The 19,805-nt window shown below is 45.7% G+C and overlaps 2 protein-coding genes across 3 annotated transcripts in view; one reads left to right on the top strand and one right to left on the bottom strand.

Annotated features, from left to right (window-relative positions):
• Positions 1–19,805, top strand: part of LOC118416894 (neuronal pentraxin receptor-like) — a 626,618-nt gene that overhangs the window by 588,852 nt on the left and 17,961 nt on the right. The window lies entirely within an intron of this gene.
• The window catches only part of LOC118416411 (protein MON2 homolog), a 42,963-nt gene that overhangs the window by 13,290 nt on the left and 9,868 nt on the right, over positions 1–19,805 (bottom strand). Inside the window, 20 exon segments of the mRNA XM_035821508.1 lie at positions 92–300; positions 2,293–2,517; positions 2,973–3,177; positions 3,764–3,942; positions 4,266–4,356; positions 4,734–4,896; positions 5,621–5,793; positions 6,220–6,330; positions 7,066–7,167; positions 7,608–7,695; positions 8,090–8,163; positions 8,314–8,391; positions 9,216–9,320; positions 9,678–9,805; positions 10,436–10,623; positions 11,635–11,716; positions 12,227–12,387; positions 13,781–13,934; positions 14,608–14,747; positions 17,283–17,407. Of these exon segments, the coding sequence (XP_035677401.1) occupies positions 92–300; positions 2,293–2,517; positions 2,973–3,177; positions 3,764–3,942; positions 4,266–4,356; positions 4,734–4,896; positions 5,621–5,793; positions 6,220–6,330; positions 7,066–7,167; positions 7,608–7,695; positions 8,090–8,163; positions 8,314–8,391; positions 9,216–9,320; positions 9,678–9,805; positions 10,436–10,623; positions 11,635–11,716; positions 12,227–12,387; positions 13,781–13,934; positions 14,608–14,747; positions 17,283–17,407 (2,781 nt within the window).

Genomic DNA, 19,805 nt, shown 5'->3' with positions numbered 1-19,805 from the left:
AACGATACATACAAGAAAAAGACATGTTCTTATTGGATCTACAATTATATATAAACTTTTCAATATCACCAGGAAGTTGCCCATGACTGACCTTGGCGAACTTGTCGAGGTCGCTGGCCACGAAGCGGCTGCTGATGTGGTTGAAGAGCGGAGGGAAGATCTGGACCAGTGTGGCCAGGAACTGCTGGGAGGGGACGATGGGAGGCTCGCCTGGCTGAGGCAGCACCGTGCAGCTGGTTCCGATGGAGTACCAGACGCGCCAGGCGTTCGACCACAACCTGTCCTGGTCTTCTGCAGATTCTAGAAGGAGGAAACATGTTAGATGCACATTAGAAAAGCAAGAAATACGTTATTTACCAGACGCTACTGGCATTCAACTGCAGCTGGTCCTGTTCATCTGCAGATTCTACAGGAGGAAACATGTTAGATGGAGTACCAGATGCGCCAGGCGTTCGACCACAGCCGGTCCTGGTCTTCTGCAGATTCTACATTAAGGAGGAAACATGTTAGATGCTGTACCAGATGCGCCAGGCGTTCGACCACAGGCGGTCCTGGTCTTCTGCAGACTCTGCAGTAGGAGGAAACATGTTAGATGCTGTACCAGACGCGCCAGGTGTTTGGTCCTGGTCTTCCGCAGATTCTACAGGAGGAGGAAACATGTTAGATGCTGTACCAGACAAGCAAGAAACACGTTATTTACAGTACCAGACGCTACTGGCATTCGACTGCAGCTGGTTCTGGTCATCCGCAGATTCTACAGGAGGAAACATGTTAGATGCTGTACCAGACACGCCAAGCGTTCGACCACAGGCGGTCCTGGTCTTCCGCAGATTCTACAGAAGGAGGTAACATGTTAGATGGATATTAGAAAAGCAAGAAACACGTTATTTACAGTACCAGACCCTCCAGGTGTTTGGTTCTGGTCATCCGCAGATTCTACGGGAGGAAACATGTTAGATGCTGTACAAGACACGCCAGGCGTTCGACCACAACTGGCCCTGGTCTTCTGCAGATTCTACAGGAGGAAGAAACATGTTAGATGCTGTACCAGACACGCCAGGCGTTTGACCAGGCGGTCCTGGTCTTTTGCATATTCTACAGGAGGAGGAAACATGTTAGATGCTGTGCCAGACACGCCAGGCATTCGACCACAGCCGGTCCTGGTCTTCCGCAGATTCTACAGTAGGAAACGTGTTAGATGGATATTAGAAAAGCAAGAAACACACTATTTACAGTACCAGACCCTCCAGGTGTTTGGTCCTGGTCTTCTGCAGATTCTACGGGAGGAGGAAACATGTTAGATGCTGCACCAGACACGCCAGGCGTTCGACCACAGGCGGTCCTGGTCATCGGCAGATTCTACAGGAGGAAGAAACATGTTAGATGCTGTACCAGACACGCCAGGCCTTCGACCACAGGTGGTCCTGGTCTTCCGCAGATTTTACAGGAGGAGGAAACATGTTAGATGACTTTATTGACTTTATTCAGATCCACTTTTAGCTATTAGATGGATATTAGAAAAGCAAGAAACACGTTATTTACAGTACCAGACCCTCCAGGTGTTTGGTTCTGGTCATCCGCAGATTCTACGGGAGGAGGAAACATGTTAGATGCTGTACCAGACACGCCAGGCGTTCGACCACAGCCGGTCCTGGTCTTCTGCAGATTCTACAGGAGGAAGAAACATGTTAGATGCTGTACCAGACGCGCCAGGCGTTCGACCACAGGCGGTCCTGGTCATCCGCAGATTCTACAGTAGGAGAAACATGTTAGATGCTGTACCAGACACGCCAGGCATTCGACCACAGGCGGTCCTGGTCTTCTGAAGATTCTACAGTAGGGAGGAAACAAGTTAGATGATGTATCAACTGCAGCTTCTACATAATTATGAAACTTGCTATGTTTGCTTTTCCCACAAATAAGAAGAAGCTCAAGTGCATCTTAGCCTACAGCATGTTCTCTCTATATAGGTACTGGTCCAAACCCTCTCAGGGTATCCTGACCAGGTACATTTTGTAGGAGCATGATAGTGTGGCCGGTGGTGGTGCAAAAAAAGTCCTCTAATTTGTCAGAGAATCAAATCAAAGCTTCTTCTGCAGGCTAGGCTGATTAGCACACTAAGGTTATGTAGAGAGTTAAAAATAAAAAGGCCATTTACATCAACATTGTGTAGACTACCTGGCACCTTAAACTTCTGGTCTGTTCAAATCACAAGTCTCTGAGTAAGTGTATAAAGATGTCCTACCCTGTACAGCCTGTTCTGAGTAGTGTAATACTATAAAGATGTCCTACCCTGTACAGCCTGTTCCAACCCGTCTGTCTTGCCGACCCCATCGGGCACCTGGTCTCCCACCGATGTTTTGTCTCCCACTGAAGTTTGGTCTCCCACGGCTGCGTGGTCTCCCACCAGGAGTTCCTGGAAGCTGTGCAGCGCTGCCACGGAAACCTCGGAACTCGGACTGAGAGCAGCGGACTCCACATGCTCCAGGAGCAGGGCCCAGGCTCGGGGGTAGCCGTCTGGGGCAATCAATCAATCAATCAATCAATCAATCAATCAATCAATCAATCAATCAATCAATCAATCAAAGGTCACGCACTCACAATCATATAAACCTGTAATTTTTCAGGGTAATAAAGTCTCTGAAATAGTGCTAGAACAGTGGAATGATTCTGTACTGTAGAATGACTCTTGACTCCACAGTAGTTCTAGAGTCAGCAAAGACAGTTCTATGAGCATTCCATGCTGTGCAATACCTTTAGGCCCTCCAACAGTTCTGGGGTATTGTTCGTTTTCTTGTTTTGCACTAGCACTGTAAAGTCGAGCTGTGCAATACTAGATAGAAACATATCATCCACTCACACCAGGATGAGCCTCTTTTTGATAAGTGTGGTGAGACGTTTGATGCATATCATCAAGTTCTAAACTAAATCAAAGAATCGAGTACAGTAGTTTGATTGACAGCTGTCCGTACCCAGCCTGGCGAGGGCGTGGCGCCGGTGACAGAAGACCCTGGCGACGCCCGCGAGCGTGAGAACCCGTGTCTCGGCCCACTGCTTCTCGGCGGTGTCCCGCGAGTGGTGGATGAGGATGTTGGTGTTGGTGCTGGACTGCTTGTCGTCTTCTTTCTGCACCTGTCCTGTCGCAGCCTTCACGCGGTCTAGTAGGGGGAACAACACCTGGGGACGGCAGGTAGGAGTTATTGATGAGGAAAGTGAAAGTGAGTGGTGGATGAGGAAAGTGAAAGTGAGTGGTGGATGAGGAAAGTGAAAGTGAGTGGTAGATGAGGAAAGTGAAAGTGAGTGGTGGATGAGGAAAGTGAAAGTTTGTGTTGGATGAGGAAAGTGTAAGTGAGTGGTAGATGAGGAAAGTGAAAGTGGGTGGTGGATGAGGAAAGTGAAAGTGAGCGGTGGATGAGGAAAGTGAAAGTGAGTGGTAGATGAGGAAAGTGAAAGTGAGTGGTGGATGAGGAAAGTGAAAGTGGGTGGTGGATGAGGAAAGTGAAAGTGGGTGGTGGATGAGGAAAGTGAAAGTGAGTGGTGGATGAGGAAAGTGAAAGTGAGTGGTAGATGAGGAAAGTGAAAGTGAGTGGTGGATGAGGAAAGTGAAAGTGAGTGGTAGATGAGGAAAGTGAAAGTGGGTGGTGGATGAGGAAAGTGAAAGTGTGTGGTGGATGAGAAAGTGAAAGTGCTTTGCACACCTGCCACAGCACAGTCTCCCAGGTGGTTGGGTTAGGGTTACAGAAAGTGAAAGTGATGTGCACACCTGCCACAGCACAGTCTCCCAGGTGGTTGCCTCCAGCTGTGTGCCATGGGCCTGGATGGTGGAGAACAGTGTCTGGCAGGCGCTCTTCCTGACGGCAGGCCGACTGTCCACACACAGGTCCGCTAACCGGGAGTACAGGCACATCCACAGGCTGTCTGACGGGCCCAGCAGCGACTTCTCTATAGCAACGATACACATAAACAGGTAAACAACAAACATCCAGCGGGAATACAGGCACAACCACAGGCTGTTTGACAATTTACAAAAACCTGCTGAGCACACTGACAGCAGACCTCACAGACAGAGGGCTAGGACTATGGGAACTAAAGAAGCTTGAGATGTACAGGATAAAGTGGAAAGAGTTGAAGACTGATTTCAGCTGCAGGGAATGCAGGCAGCAGAACATAGTGGACTAGTGCTACTAGGCACAAACCATACTTTACATTCATAAGGCCTGACACAGTAACAGCACAACATTTGTGCTAGAGGATTGAAAACTTACCACCTGTCGGTGTGGAGGGCTGTTCATAGTCTTGCTCCAAGTCTGCCCGGATCTTCTCCTTATTCTGGTACAGGAAGTCAGAGATGTTCCACTGGAGAAATAGACAGTTTTCAGTCACTGATTTTGATTAATGGATCGAAGGGCTTCATTTGTAAGTGTACAGCCAGTGCAAGATAACAGTCAATTGAATAGGAGACTATTTTAAAGAGAACCGCTACAGAATACAATATAGTTTTTGGGTTTGGCTACTTTTTGGAAGCCAAAGTGTCCCACTTTTCTCTACAGTGAGTGGATTTTGTGGGGTTCAGAAAGTTGTATTTTTCAGTAGACGTTTAGTAATACAGGTATGACATTCAAATGCCAGACTGGTGACATACAATCTGCTTGGCCCATCATAAATCATACAGTATTACAAGATGATCATAATTTCGTTACAAGCTCCTGTACAGCTCTGTGATTGGTCCTTACCAACAGGCCGATGGAGGTGAGGCTGATGTTGAGTTCTCGTTTCTGCAGGCCAAACCTGGTTGCCACGGTGATGCACACCTGCAGACAGACGGACGGCATGGCGGGCAGGAAGTCCGTCACCACCAGCTGGAGGCTCTGGAACGCTGTCCGGATTAACGCCTCCCTGCAGTGGCATACATCACAAGCTTCTGTAAGTACTATCTGAGCTGCATCAGTCTGGTAACTTTATACATTTTCATATTTTATAGCTTACAAATCTAATGGTTGTACTAAATATAAGCAGTATAGATGTGTACAGGATTCCTAAATGCTAACCTTAGATACAGATTTTTATTTCTTGAATGCTGTGTTAGTGTGTAGAATATCACCCCAGGCATGCCTCAGGTTGTTCCTAGTGTTCTGTGTGAGCTGCACAGCCCAAACTTACCCATGACCTGACCTAATCCTGAGATGACCTATGACCTACCCGACATGACCTATGACCTGACCTACGACTAGACCTACGGACCAGGCATGCCCAAGGTTGTCCCCATTGTTCTATTTGTATTACCTGCACGACCCAAACTGACCCCTGACCTGACCTACCCCCGACCTGACTTGCCCCTAACCTGACCTATGACCTGTCCTACCCCTGATCTGTGGCAGCCCCCAGCACCTCCAGTATGACAGGCCAGGCATGCCCCAGGTTGTCTCCGTTGTTCGGCAGAAGCGGCAGCACGAACCAAACTGACGCGACCTGACCTATGACCTGACCCACCAATGATCTGTGGCAGCTCCCAGCACCTCCAGTATGACGGGCCAGGCATGTCCCAGGTTGTCCCCATTGTTCTGCAGGACCTGCAGCATGACCCTAAATGACCCCTGACCTGACCTATGACCTGACCTACCCCTGATCTGTAGCAGCTCCCAGCACCTCCAGTATAACAGGCCAGGCGTGCCCCAGGTTGTCCCCGTTGTTCTGCAGGACCTGCAGCACACAGTCCAGCTGCTTCTGCCGCACGTCCACATGGCTGGACTGGCACAGCTCTTGTAGGGGGGTCAGCAGCAGGCCCTGTAACTTCTACAGGGGGAGAAACACTGGTTATATCCTACAGACACTACACACATGCTACACACACACCTACACACACACACGTCCACGTGGCTGCTCTGGCACAGCTCTTGTAGGGGGGTCAGCAGCAGGCCCTGTAACTTCTGTAGGGGGAAAATATACTGGTTACACACTACACACAGACTGCATAGATCCTACACACACAGACCCACACGCACACACACTCACACACACAAACACACACACACACACACACACACACACACTCACACCCTACACACACACACACACACAGAGACACACAAACAACACACACACACACCACACACGCACACACACACACAGACTCACACACTCACACACAGAGACCCCCCCCACACACACCACACACCTACACACACACCCCTACACACACACACACACACACACACACACCTTGTTGTCCTTGAGCGGAGGTTCGTAGTCGTGTGCAAGTGCTGCCTTCACCAGCTGTGTAATCGCTTCAGCGCCCCAGTCACGGAGCTGACCATGGGCATGCTGGGATACCTGCAAACACAACAGCAAGCTATCGCATGAGCATTTTCTGTAAATGCTTACTTCAACTGTTACAGTGCAAGAATCAAACAAGACATTTCATACTATTTAAAAGGCGGGCATCATTCTGAATGGATGGAGTGAGTCGACAAGTCGGCCCTGTAAATAAGGGTAACAATGAATGTGGCTTCTAATCAAATTCTGGTCTATTGTCCCAATTTTTACTCAAGTCAATGTACGTTCATGAAGAATGATCAGTGAGCAAAGTAGTGACTTCTTGTGGGTGTGGCTCATGTGCGGCTTTGAGGCCGCGCTAGGCAATAGTTTTAGTGCTGCCCAGATTATGCTTTCCATATATATATATGACCTGTATTATGACCTGTATTGTATGTGTTGATGTTGTTGCTTGTATGTTATTGATTTGTATGTACTGGTGTCCTTTTTATGTGAGGAAGGGCAACTTGTAAAGGTTGTTCGAACCTGTTTTGCCCTCCCAATCACCGTGTGATGAATTCAAATAAACAAATAAACAAAGGTCTTTGTAAATGGCCAAATGTGTTATTAAAGACCGATGTTTCTGTGACCATCTGTCACTTTCATCAAGGAAATCCTAATTGGTTCTGTTGCGAACTATAGATATATCATGTGAGACCTGAAACAATTATTTACACAGTTACTATAGAAAAGAACGTCCCTGTTCTATGGTTGTAACATGTTTGCTATGTGAAAGAGATGCCCTTGCTTTACCTCTAAGAGATGCGCAGTGACCGGTCTCCAGAGGATCTCTGCCCGGTTCAGGTTAACCAGCCCCGTCTCCAGTAGCTTAGCAACCGGAAATAGCGAAGGCTCCTGCAACACAAGACGTCTTCAGTAAGTCTTAAGAATCCAAAATTTATAAAATGTAATTCCTAAAAGGGATACAGTTGGCAACCTTGCACAATTATGTACAGCTACAATGTTAACAGCTAATATATGAATAAAAAACAGATATAAAATCACTTCAAGTTGATATCTGAGTAATGCTCCTTGCTTCAAATCTAAAACGTCAGAGTAATCTAGAAGTATTTTGAACTGGACAATAAAGGTATGACAATAAAAAAAATACTGGATGTATACAGAGGGTGACATGCGCTTTGAATGACAAGATTAAATGAATAAAACAAATATTCAGCTATGAACAGAGGGTTACAAACACAGGAAATGTAACAAAATTGTTCAATTTTTTGATTGTCTGTTCCAACTCAATGAAACATGACTTTTAAATCATGCAGGCAAGGAAGTGTACCAACCCTATTGGCTAAGGCAGCATCCATGCTTTCTTGAGAAAGCTTACTTAAAGCGTCTATAAGATGGTGGATTGCAACTTCATCTAGATATCTGCAAGAGAAGAAACATTAAGACACAGTAAACAATTGAATCTTCATGTAGTTTGGCCTTCATTGTTACGAGACATACAAAAGTGTCTTTTACTTCAAATTATGCCTGAGAACACTACATGATATATAGAAAACAAAACTTTGCACAAGCGAGTCAACTTTCAGTCAACCTTGTCTGATACAAATATAGGTAGAAATATATTTCTTTCTAGTTGAAATGCGAAGGAAATCTTTATAAAACATTACTACAAACTACAAACTACACAATGAACTTGACTATACGGTCGCTGCTTACTATATAGAAATTTTAGAAACTTTGCACAAAGCAATAGCCAATGTTACATGACCTCTATTACAAACAGTACACTGAGGTAGACTATCTGATTGTTACTTACTGAGAACTCTCAAACAAACGGGACAGCATGTTGGACAGAACAGGTAAGTCTGTCAGGACTGTCGTGGTCAGGACCTGGGGGAAAAACAAAAAGTGAGCAATTGGTCGTGCCAGGAAATTTATACCACTTACCATAATGACGAAAACTGAATGCAGTCTGAAAAACAAGCTATACATGAAGATACTAATTTTTTACGATTTGACATGTAGCAGTTAGGCACTTACCGCATTAGGAGCGTCTGTTGTGCTGGCCTTTAGAGAGCCTCCTGCTGCCGGCTTCAGACCAAGAACCCACACTAGGTGCTGCAGTGGGAAAACACAGTGACACATAATGCTTATATGAGGGTACCAGAAACAAGGAATCATTATAAAAACAAAGATTCTGAAGGGAAGTAATAACATTACATTCTTATAACCTGCTGAAGTAGCCTTTTGCTAGAAAAGGTGCCTTTGTACAGGGTCAACACATTCAGTTAGAAACCAGCTGTACTGTAGTAGCAGGCTGTCCCCGTCCCCAGGGGTCAAGGGTAAGGTCAGGGTTAGGAGTAAGGTCAAGGTCAGGATGAAGGAAACAGCTGACCTGTAGAGTAGTGAGCACCAGGCGGTCCTCAGGAGTCAGGGGTCAGGGTAAAGTTAAAATGAAATAAAATAAAATGAAAGTTCAGGGTCAGGTAAAGGAAAACAGCTGACCTGTAGTGTAGTGAGCACCAGGTGCCAGGCGGTCCCCAGGGGTCAGGGGTTAGGTCAGGGGTCAGGGTTAAGTTTAAGGAAACCAGCTGACCTGTAGTGTAGTTAGCACCAGGTGCCAGGCAGGGTCCCCAGGGGTTAGGGTTTAGGTCAGGGTCAGGGGTTAAAGTTTAAGGAGGAAGCAGCTGACCTGTAGCGTGGTGAGCACAAGGTGCCAGGCGGTCCCCAGGGGTCAGGGGTTAAAGTTTAAGGAAACCAGCTGACCTGTAGCGTAGTGAGAACCAGGTGCCAGGCGGTCCCCAGGGTGAGGGTTCAGGGGTTAGGTCAGGGTCAGGGGTAAGTCTAAGGAAAGCAGCTGACCTGTAGCGTGGTGAGCACCAAGTGCCAGGCCGTCCCCAGGGTCAGGGTTCAGGGGTTAAAGGTTAAGGAAACCAGCTGACCTGTAGTGTGGTGAGCACCAGGTGCCAGGCCGTCCCCAGGATGGGCCCGTGGCAGTGCGCCATGTCCAGCAGAGACCGCATGCACTGGATGTTCTTCACTGTCAGCTGGAGATGGGAAAAAACAAGGGTTAACTATAGGTCACCCTGAAACTGTGGTGAGAGACCATAAACTGTAATAGGATACTCCAAATGTCTGAGATATTGAATGGTGCATGCATCTGATCCCCTACTACTGTGATGACAGTGCTGGCAAGACAACATACAATGTACATGTATGATGATGATGATGATGATGACTGATTACAAAACTGTTGCAGGATATGCTGAAACTTTGAGTCTGAATGGTGAGGACCAACGGTAACAATCCTTACAATAGAAACTATTGTTTGACAATCAACATTTTTAGCACAGATTAGTCTGAGAAACAAGGAACAGAGTTGAAGTAGCAGCACAAATACTGACCATAACCTGTGCGGAGGATGATGATGACGTGGTCGGGAGTGATGTTCCCACGGCGACGACCTGGTCGCCCATGGTGCTGTTGTGGACGTGCTGACTGGACGAGTCCTTACTTGACATGCGCATCAGCCCTGTAGAACAGTGCAAAACAACTCTTACAGTACCTGCAGAGATTCTAGGGGCTGTACAAGATACTGGATACCATTCATAGTTTGGTCAGCATCTTACAATGTATATACTATATATATGGTAGCTACCACAGATCAACAAACAGATAATGTGCCTCTATGCCTACCATAGGGCTGTTACAGGCAGACAACTATACTAGAACAGTGCCAGCCTATACTTACCTGCATATGCAGGTGGTAGTCCCAATCCTGATCAAACCCATACATGATCTCTACATAATCTACATCCTCTTTAAAACCCAGCACATGGGCCAGTGCATGTATCAGGTAAGGTGCAGCCTCCAAGCAGGTACATATTAGGAACAACTACACAGCTCACATTTTACCTGCATTCAAACTCAAATCAAAGAACCGCATTCACCTGGATAGTTTCAAAGAACGCTTGCAGATAGATGTGCAAACGTAAGTTGTGACGGGTCCTTCAGTGTAATATTACCAGCTGCTGCCACGCCGCGTGCCTGCGAAGCTGGTGTGTTACCCTGAAGGGCGGTTATACCGGCTATATAGATACAGATGCAGATACAGATTCACATTCATATTCAGGTGATTTCCCAGCCTGAAACCAACCCGTACCTCTCTCCTTTGACACGGCGGCCAGCCCGGGCGTGTTGAGGATGGTCAGGGCGTAGTGGGGCGGGAGGCAGGCTTTACACAGCGTCGTGACGAACGCGTCCCGCGGCACGTTCAGGCCAAGCTGGCCGCAGATCGACGCAAACGTCTGGATGGCCAGCAGGATGGACTGGGTCGCGCTCTCATCCATACTGGTGGGGAACAGGGCAAGGGTTAGAGGTCAGAGGTTAGCGAGAAATGACTGACCCAGACTGGGTCATACTCTCATCCATAGTGGTGGGGAAGGCAAGAACAGGGCAATAAGAAACAACAGACTTCACCCCTGCTACAGATAGTACAGAAAATGGCCACATACACTAGTCAACAACGACATATGGCAAGGGTTAAGGGTCAGAGGTCAGAGGGATATGACTGACCCAGATGGCTGACTGAGACTGGTTTACACTCTTATCCATACAGGTGGGGAACAGAGCAAGGGTTAGAGGCTAAGGGTCAAAGATCAGAAGTTGGTGGGATATGACTGACCCATACTGAGTCGCACCCTCATTCTTACTAGTGGGGAACACAGCAAAAATTAGAGTTTACATGTAAGGGTCAGAGATCAGAGGTCATTAGCAGGGACAGGGCAGCTGGTCCATGAGGGGGTGGTAGGGTAGAGCCTACTAGAGGTAAGGTGTAAGAGGTGAAAGTTTAGGGACTGACCTGGAGTCCAGAAGCAGGGACAGGGCAGCCAGCACGCTGGTCCATGAGGAGGTGGTGGGGTTAGAGGTTAAGGGTTAGTGGTGAAAGGTTAGGGACTGACCTGGAGTCCAGCAGCAGGGACAGGGCAGCCAGCACACTGGTCCATGAGGTGGTGGGGTTAGAGGTTAAGGGTTAGAGGTGAACGGTTAGGGACTGACCTGGAGTCCAGCAGCAGGGACAGGGCAGCCAGCACACTGGTCCATGAGGAGGTGGTAGGGGTTAGAGGTTAAGGGTTAGAGGTGAAAGGTTAGGGACTGACCTGGAGTCCAGCAGCAGGGACAGGGCAGCCAGCACACTGGTCCATGAGGAGGTGGTGGGGATTAGAGGTTAAGGGTTAGAGTCGAAAGGTTAGGGACTGACCTGGAGTCCAGCAGCAGGGACAGGGCAGCCAGCACACTGGTCCATGAGGAGGTGGTGGGGATTAGAGGTTAAGGGTTAGAGTCGAAAGGTTAGGGACTGACCTGGAGTCCAGCAGCAGGGACAGGGCAGCCAGCACACTGGTCCATGAGGAGGTGGCTAAGGTTTCACACAGCTGCTGGTCGGCTGGAAAACACAGAAGTAGGTCATCATTAAAAGACAGGCCCTGAACCAAGCTAACATGAAATTATCATCATGCATGTATGTACCTATATCACCATTATACACATTTCCATCATAAAACTGGCATATCGAAGATGTAAAAAAAGTCCCACATTTTTCCCTCATGATTGGCTGGGGGAGTATTTTACTCCTTTCTCCCAACAGTGGGGGGAGGATAACGAAAAAGTTTTAAGGAGAGAGAAGATTATCAAAAAGGATCCTCTCCACAATGTCCAGCAAGAAGGGGAAGGGCCAAAAAAAGGCGTTCCCCCCCGGAAATTGCAAGGGGGGCGGTTTTTTCAGGATTTCCAAATTGAGGGGGGGGGGGTTGGGGTTAAAAAACGTAAAAGTTTTTGGGAGGGGGGAGATGATGGTAATGATGTTGCGAAAACGGTCCAGAAGGCAGGCAAACCCCCCCGCCAGCCCGTCCCCCCGGGGATGCCAGGGGGGTCCTTTTTATCCCCCTTTTCAAACCTGGGGGGGGGGGGGGGAAGGAGAAAGTAGTGAAAGTGATTAGGATTGAGGAGATGATGGTACTGATGCTGCGCACACAGTCCAGCAGGCAGGTGAACGCCACCGACAGGCCGTACCCCTCAGGGATCGCTGGAGGGTCCGTCTTATCCAGCATCTCAAGACTGGGGGGGGGGGGGGGTTCTCGTTACTAAAACACAACCAGTAAATTTCTAGCGAGGACACAACCTCTTCACATGCAAAGTACCCAATTACCACGTACTGGTCTAGTGACACGCGAGGGACAGGGATGAATACTTCACACCAATTGTCTGTTGATTAACGATTTTTCGTCGACCCTTTTTTTTCAATAGTTTGCTAGTTATTTGGAGTCGAACGTTATATTTTCTAATGCAATAGAGCCACATTCTTACTTGTACTGAGTTAGAACTGCATACCATGATTCTTTTACGTTCAATTTTCGAAATACCACTCCAAGGTATGTATGAAGACTGTACATTGTGCCCATTTAACTAGGATTGTCTGCAAGGTCTCTCTTTCATTTGTTTCCTTTTCACAGACGAGTTGCAAATACATGTTTGTAAACCACACCGCCAGATCGGTAATGTTTCACCAATAAACTACCATATATCACTCCAATATATTTCAATAAATACACACTGTAATAGCGCAAATAGATAGTATCAAGAAGGTTATTATGAAATGAACACAAGAAGCAAACCCTTATGAAAGCAAAATTTCAATATGAACGATCGTATAAGTGATAAATAGTGAAATATTATCGAAAAAAAAGAAAGTACACCAACTTGGATTTGAACCCGAGATCATTAGTAAAAAGTCTACTCGTTAATCCACTTCGCCAAGATATAGGTGTGCTAATACAACTAAACTGACGGAGCGCGTGATAATACGAGACAAAATTGTTGCGGGTCTATCATTTCAAAAACTTCTGAAGTCGTAAGATTTCTTTAGAGAGTGATCCAAACCTGCTCCAGTTAACCTCACTACAGAGCCAACAAATTGGGATTAATTCATCTCTGTTCACAAACAGTATACAGTAAGTCGATCTAAATGTTAATTTTTTTTCTCTACTGCACACAAAGGAGCATGCATAGTGCAGTGTTAAGCAATCCTGCCCATTGACCAAGAGGCCCTGGGTTTGAATCCCAGGTGTGTTACTCACCCAACATGCACGCTACTGGAAATGGTTTCAGTCCTTCTAATGGCAGCTGTGGTCCACCTTCCATTATACTTTATAAAAAGAGCTAGTATAGGGGAATTTCCCCGGTACAAAGAACCTGTAAATATTGTGCATAACCTCTTTTTTCTGTGTCACGACCAGTGGAAGATTAGCTCTTCAGTGAGCTGAACTGGTTTCAGACCATTTTCGCTTTTTAATCACATGGACATTTTACATTAGGCCAAGGGCTAGCAACCCCTCCCTGTAAAGATACACCTTGCTACTGAAACAGCAGGGAAATTTGCTACCATATATATATCACTAGGCACTACAAGTCACTAAACAAACATTTGACATTACAGACTACAGTTACTTACAATGTTGGTTTGGCCACCCCCGCGCTGGCATGGAACAGAAGGGGGATCCACATCCCCCTGTACTCAAACGCTGGAGGGGGGGTGGTGCCCCCTGCCACGGGCAGACCCCCCAGAACTGCAGGGGGGGTGCTGTCATTGCTGTTCCCCTGGGAACCTGCGGAGAAGAGAGTCACAAATTTGTAAAGCAACCAACAACATTGTTTTATTTGTACAGTCATCATAGAATATACATGTAGTACAAGATGTGATCAATATCTTCTTGGCCAATCCAAAAATAATGTGCACAACTAAATATTTTGGGCCACAAATATGCAGTATGAAGGCTTTGATCAATATCCACTAAATTTCAAATCGTTGTTGTTATTACTTTCCAGTCAATGTCCTTCAACAAACACAGTAGATTAGTGTTACCATATGACCAATGAAGTCTAACCGGAGTGTTATCTGATTGGCTGCAGTGTGCAGTGTAACAGTATGACCTGTTAACTCCAATTTGATTAGCTGCAGTGTGAATTACCAATTATGAATGATCAAGTGTCACCTGATTGGCTGCAGGGTTACCATGTGACCTGTCCGCTTTCAACTGATTGGCTGCAGTGTTACAGTATGACCATTTTAGTCTCACCTGATTGGCTACAGTGTTACAGCAGGACTGCTAAAGTCTCACCTGATTGGCTACAGTGTTACTGTATGACCAATGAAGTCTCGCTTGTAGTGTTACTGTGTGACTAATCAGCTCTCGCCTGATTGGCTGCAGGGTTACCACATGACCTGTTTAGTCTCACTTGATTGGCTACATAGTTATCACATGACCACTGAAGTCTCACCTGATTGGCTGCCCCCGGAGCCAGCAGAGCTGGAGGGTGCCAGGAGGAACAGGGTCTGGATGTAGGAGCCGACGGCTGCGTTCAGGTCACGGAAGACTTTCGTGGAGTGTTGCTTCATGTCGTAACTTTGGCAAAAACATCTGGGACAGGGAGGGAGGGAATAGGTAACAGTCAAAGTATTATTATTGTATGCAGGGCAGCGTTCCCGCCAGGCATACGTCTTTACGTCTTTGGACGCATTTTTTTCTGGAAAGACGCATTCGGCTCAGCTGAATGCGTCCATAAAAAAATCTGAAAGAAAGGCTGACCCGTACCACCAGTGTACAAAATGTATCTGGAATCTTTAAAAAAATCTGTCTTTATACGAAGGAATCCTACCTTTACAATTTATACTTCGAATTCTTCACTTTCCGGTCATCCCAGTAGTCTGGGCTTGGGGCGGAGCGCGGCACGTTTTACAACTAGCGGGCCCATGTGCGACACACCCTGCCACGCGCCAGTCTGAGCCGTCCGTTGCGCAATGTAATTTTTTGCAGTCCGTGAAATACATCTGACAGTCAACATTCTTTAACACTCGAAGAAATCTTATGCAGATTTTATATTCTGATATTAACATGATACTAACTTGTCCTCATTTTTACGTATTTGTTAAAGATTTGTGGGTGATAACAAACTGCTCTGCGCGGGTGCTGCACATCCCAACAAAAGTTCTCACACTGTGGGCAGTTGATTGGCAGTCGGTATCTTTGACAACATACCGCCGGTGCCAAGCAGTCTAGATTGGCCACCAGGTCCAAATCCAATCATCTTGATAACCAATCAGCGTTTGATTAATGTAATGTTACACTCTGTCATTGGTCACCGGGAAAAAAACAAAAGTTACCGAGTATTAGCGCACGTGACGTTGGTAGCCGCCCGTGTCGTCTGGCAACTTGAGTTTCTTCCCTAGCTGCTAACAATTTACTATTAAAGTTTCCCCATTTATCCAAGTTAAAAAAAAAAAAAACGGTGCGCGGTAAATAAGTGAAGAATCCAAAACTAGACATTTATTTCTTATTTACAAAATTTCTTTTGTTTCAAAAAGGCAAAATTTGCGGCAGAAAAGGGGCCGCAATATTGTTGTCAAGCGTCGATCGAGTCGGCTGTACTATGTGCACTAGCGTTGGCCTCCGTGGCACATGGCGCGGCAAGCCCCCCTCCCCAGACGGACGGTCGATCGCAGCGCCCAGCACGTTGGGACGTCTTTCTGGCTACTGCTTTAAGGCTACACCGTCACTGATCACTGCCAAAGAGGCAGCAGATCGTCCTCCTTCGAGTAATGTATAACGTTCTTGATCTATTTAAAAAGAAACCCAGCCAAAGATTTCACGCCGAAAACGGGGTTACCTGAGGTCGCAGGAAACAAACGCACGCTCGTGGAAAATGACGGCAAGGCCTTGTAAAACCCCGCCGATTCGAAAAATCTGAGTAAAATAGAAAAAAATACAAAGTGTGATTGCGCCGTTATTTTATCGTCTCGGAAAACTATTTGATGCGGGAGGGCGCAACATCGATCGCACGAGGTAGACATTTTTTTATTCAATGACGGAAAAAAATTGGCAGAATTTTTCCATGGGCTGACGAACTGGCTAGAGCCCTGTTTCGAAGCATCAAAAATCCACAATTTTCAAATAGACATGTCTGGACAAATAATACCCGGGCCAGATCACGGAAGGCTGATTCCCTGTGCTTATAGTTTTTTAATATAACGTATTTTGATGAAGAGGGTGGTCGTCGATAACTGAAAATGGGAGTAAAAGAGGAAACCGACATCCGATCTCAAGTGCATTATTATCCTCTCAAATTGCAGGAAATTGTGTTCTAGAGGGTTTTAAAATCCAAATTTTTCCGGGGGAGCATGCCCCCGGACCCCCCTAGAATGCGAGCGCCTGCGGCGCTCGTCTCACGCCTCCGGCGCTTATTACGCCCCTCCCAAATATTTGGACGCATACTTTCAAGAACCTGGCGGGAACGCTGATGCAGGGTAAGAGTTACTCAAGTGACAGGATAAAACTTGGAAATGGTCTTTCGACTGTTGACTGTTGTTTCCAAAGTCAGGTTTGCCTTTTTACACCTGGGTGGATTGAAGAAGAATCCATTGTGACCCGTGATATCCCTGATGTCCACGTTCAAGGTTCAAGGATTGAGAAAAGTTGATACATATGTAAAGAACAAAATGCCTAGCCAGGGGCGCACCACGAATCAACCCTGTGGCCTCTCATCACCATAACAGCACTGTTTATTAACCTGAACAATTTTGACTGTACACACAGATTTTACATGCACACAGGGACCCCCTCAGCAGTGTAATCAAATACTGGATACTTCTAACATACATTCACATAATTCCACCAGGTGCCATAATACCGCCACCTCAAAAAATGTTGTAGAGGCCTTCTCAAGATTGTCTTCAACACCTAAATATCTGAATTGTGTTACATTTAGGATATTTAACATTCAGTGTTCAAGACAATCTTGGGAAGACCTCTATATTTAGTCTAACGTTTATCTAAGGTGGCGGTATTATGGCACCTGGTGGAAATATGATAGTCAATGTTATATTACTACATTCTTTTTGTACTACTGAATACATGAATTGGTTTTCCTGTGATAATGTTAGCATGACTTTTCCTTACCTTAACATATTTGGCTGAACACAGATTTTGTGTAAAACTTCCACAGCTAAAACCCTCTGCCAGCTGGGCTTGTCTGCATCGAGGAACTTCACTAATAGTGACAGGAAAATCTCGCACTCTGTCATCTGGAGATAAACAAAAACATAAACAACAAACCTATGGTTACCAATAATGGTTATTAATAAAGGTTAGACATCTAGGTAATAAGATAGGCCTAAGTTAGAAACCTAGAGTTATTGACCCATCCAAGACGCGCTCCATCCCAGCTGCGCTCTGATCAGAACGCATTCAGGATATCCAAAACGTGCTCCTCTGGCGCCGTCAATCACGGTGATTGACAGCACCACAAATTTGTTGGTGTTGATAGAAAAGTCTGTGGCTCTCATTAGTGCATTTGGTGTAAACATATGCAATCTTCTATCTTCTAACTGGAAGTGACCGCTGCCCTACCCCAAGTGCACGTTCTGGATAAACAAGTCAGCTTATCCAGATGCGCCCCGATCGGAGTACTTTCTGGATATCCAGAACAGGCTATTTTGCCTGCGACTTGTTCTGGATATCCTAAATGTGCTCCAAAGCACATCTGTGATAGAGCACATCTGGGATGCAACAGTTACTTCAAAGGGTAGATACAGAATACAGAAGCTGGTGTGTTACACCGAAAATGTTGATACAGAAACAGAGGGATACTCACCAGTAGTGTGTAGTTTTGGCTATACAGTTACAGTCACTCCACAGGAGTCAGGCTATATAGACACACACAGTCACTCGCCAGTAGTGTGTAGTAGTTATAGACACACACAGTCACTCACCAGAAGTGTGTAGTAATTATAGACACACACAGTCACTCACCAGAAGTGTATAATAGTTGCTGATGAGCGCACACACGAGTCTAAGCAGACTGATTACAAGTTGTGTTATATACAGATACAGAGAGATACTGACCAGTAGTGTATAGTAGTTATGTCAGTCACTCACCAGTAGTGTGTAGTAGTTATGTCAGTCACTCACCAGTAGTGTATAGTAGTTATGTCAGTCACTCACCAGTAGTGTATAGTAGTTATGTCAGTCACTCACCAGTAGTGTATAGTAGTTATGTCAGTCACTCACCAGTAGTGTATAGTAGTTATGTCAGTCACTCACCAGTAGTCGGCTGTTTCACAATTGAGTGTACCAAACAGGGGTCACTTAGGTTGAAAAATCAACTTTGATATATATCAAAACTGATATTGGCAGTTCAAAGGTACATGCTTGTGGCTTAATATTCTGAAAGATCTCTGCACAACACCTCCCGGTTACTATAATATAGGTCTTTCTTTAATGGGGCACTGAGGGGGTACGGACGGGACAACTGTAAGACTGTATGTAAAGGTACATACAGTATACCCACATGAAGAACTAAAGATAAACACTATTCCATGTTATCTTACATCACTAGTATCCACAAGACCAGAAAACTAAATTTAATTTGCAGTAGCACCTTGTTGTGTCATTTTCTGGTCATTTATTGTAAGGCGATAATAACACCTTGCTGTCATTTCCTGTCGAGGGACAGATCAAATACAATTTTTTTAAGTTCAAGCACTTTGATAGCTAAACTTTGTTAGAATTCCATCCTTTATATACCCCTACATAAGATTCTAGCATTCAAACTTGGGCAACACATCAAGAGACTTGATGATTTCATGAATATGATAATAGATGGGGGTACGGACGGGACACAACCAGACAACAGACTGATATAGCAGGGACTTGTCCAAACCTTTTGGAACACATTTGTTCACTAAATACAGGTTAAATAAAGCATCTACAATTACTGCAATATTGTTTAAACTAAGAGAAAAAGGAGATAGACATTATTATTAGATCTGATCTGATCTAGAGTGATCTAAAAATGCCATTAGAGCTTATTTTCTTTGATGGCCATGCTCAATCGGTGAACTTGAAGGGATGTATCTGTTCTGTCAGGGAATCTGTAATTTCTTAACCTATTTGCAGATTTCTTCTGCTCTCTTTTGTCACAGCAAGTACTAGTACCACTTTCTTCTCATTTTATTTTGAGTAGGAGACTTGACAGTCTCTCCAGAACCTTTGCCTTTCTCCTTGGTGTCCCAGGTAGTGCCTGTTCTTTTTCATGTACACTACCAGCACTGGGAGATGAGGAGAATGGGTCGTCACCATGATGATGATGATCTGGGAGAGTGAGCTGGGCTAGAGGAGAGCACATACTGGGCAAAATGAGACGGTAACTTTTGGGGAATATCAGATTTCATCTCATACCAATCCCAGGCAGTTTATGGGCATTAATGAAAAACCTGACAAAGAAAATGCTGGCAAATTCATTAAAAAGTACTATTTTTAGTGAGGAGATTAATTGTTTGTATCTATTTAGTATTTATCATGTCTTATTTTAGCAATTGGGATGTCATTTTCCCCAGTATTTTCCTTAAAACTAGAAGTGGGGGTACGGACGGGACAGGTGGGGGGTACGGACGGGACAGGGGTACGGACGGGACATTTGAA

This window comes from Branchiostoma floridae, chromosome 5, assembly GCF_000003815.2.
Source record: "Branchiostoma floridae strain S238N-H82 chromosome 5, Bfl_VNyyK, whole genome shotgun sequence".
NCBI classification, from domain to species: domain Eukaryota; kingdom Metazoa; phylum Chordata; class Leptocardii; order Amphioxiformes; family Branchiostomatidae; genus Branchiostoma; species Branchiostoma floridae.
This window is presented reverse-complemented; position numbering and strand designations above follow the sequence as displayed.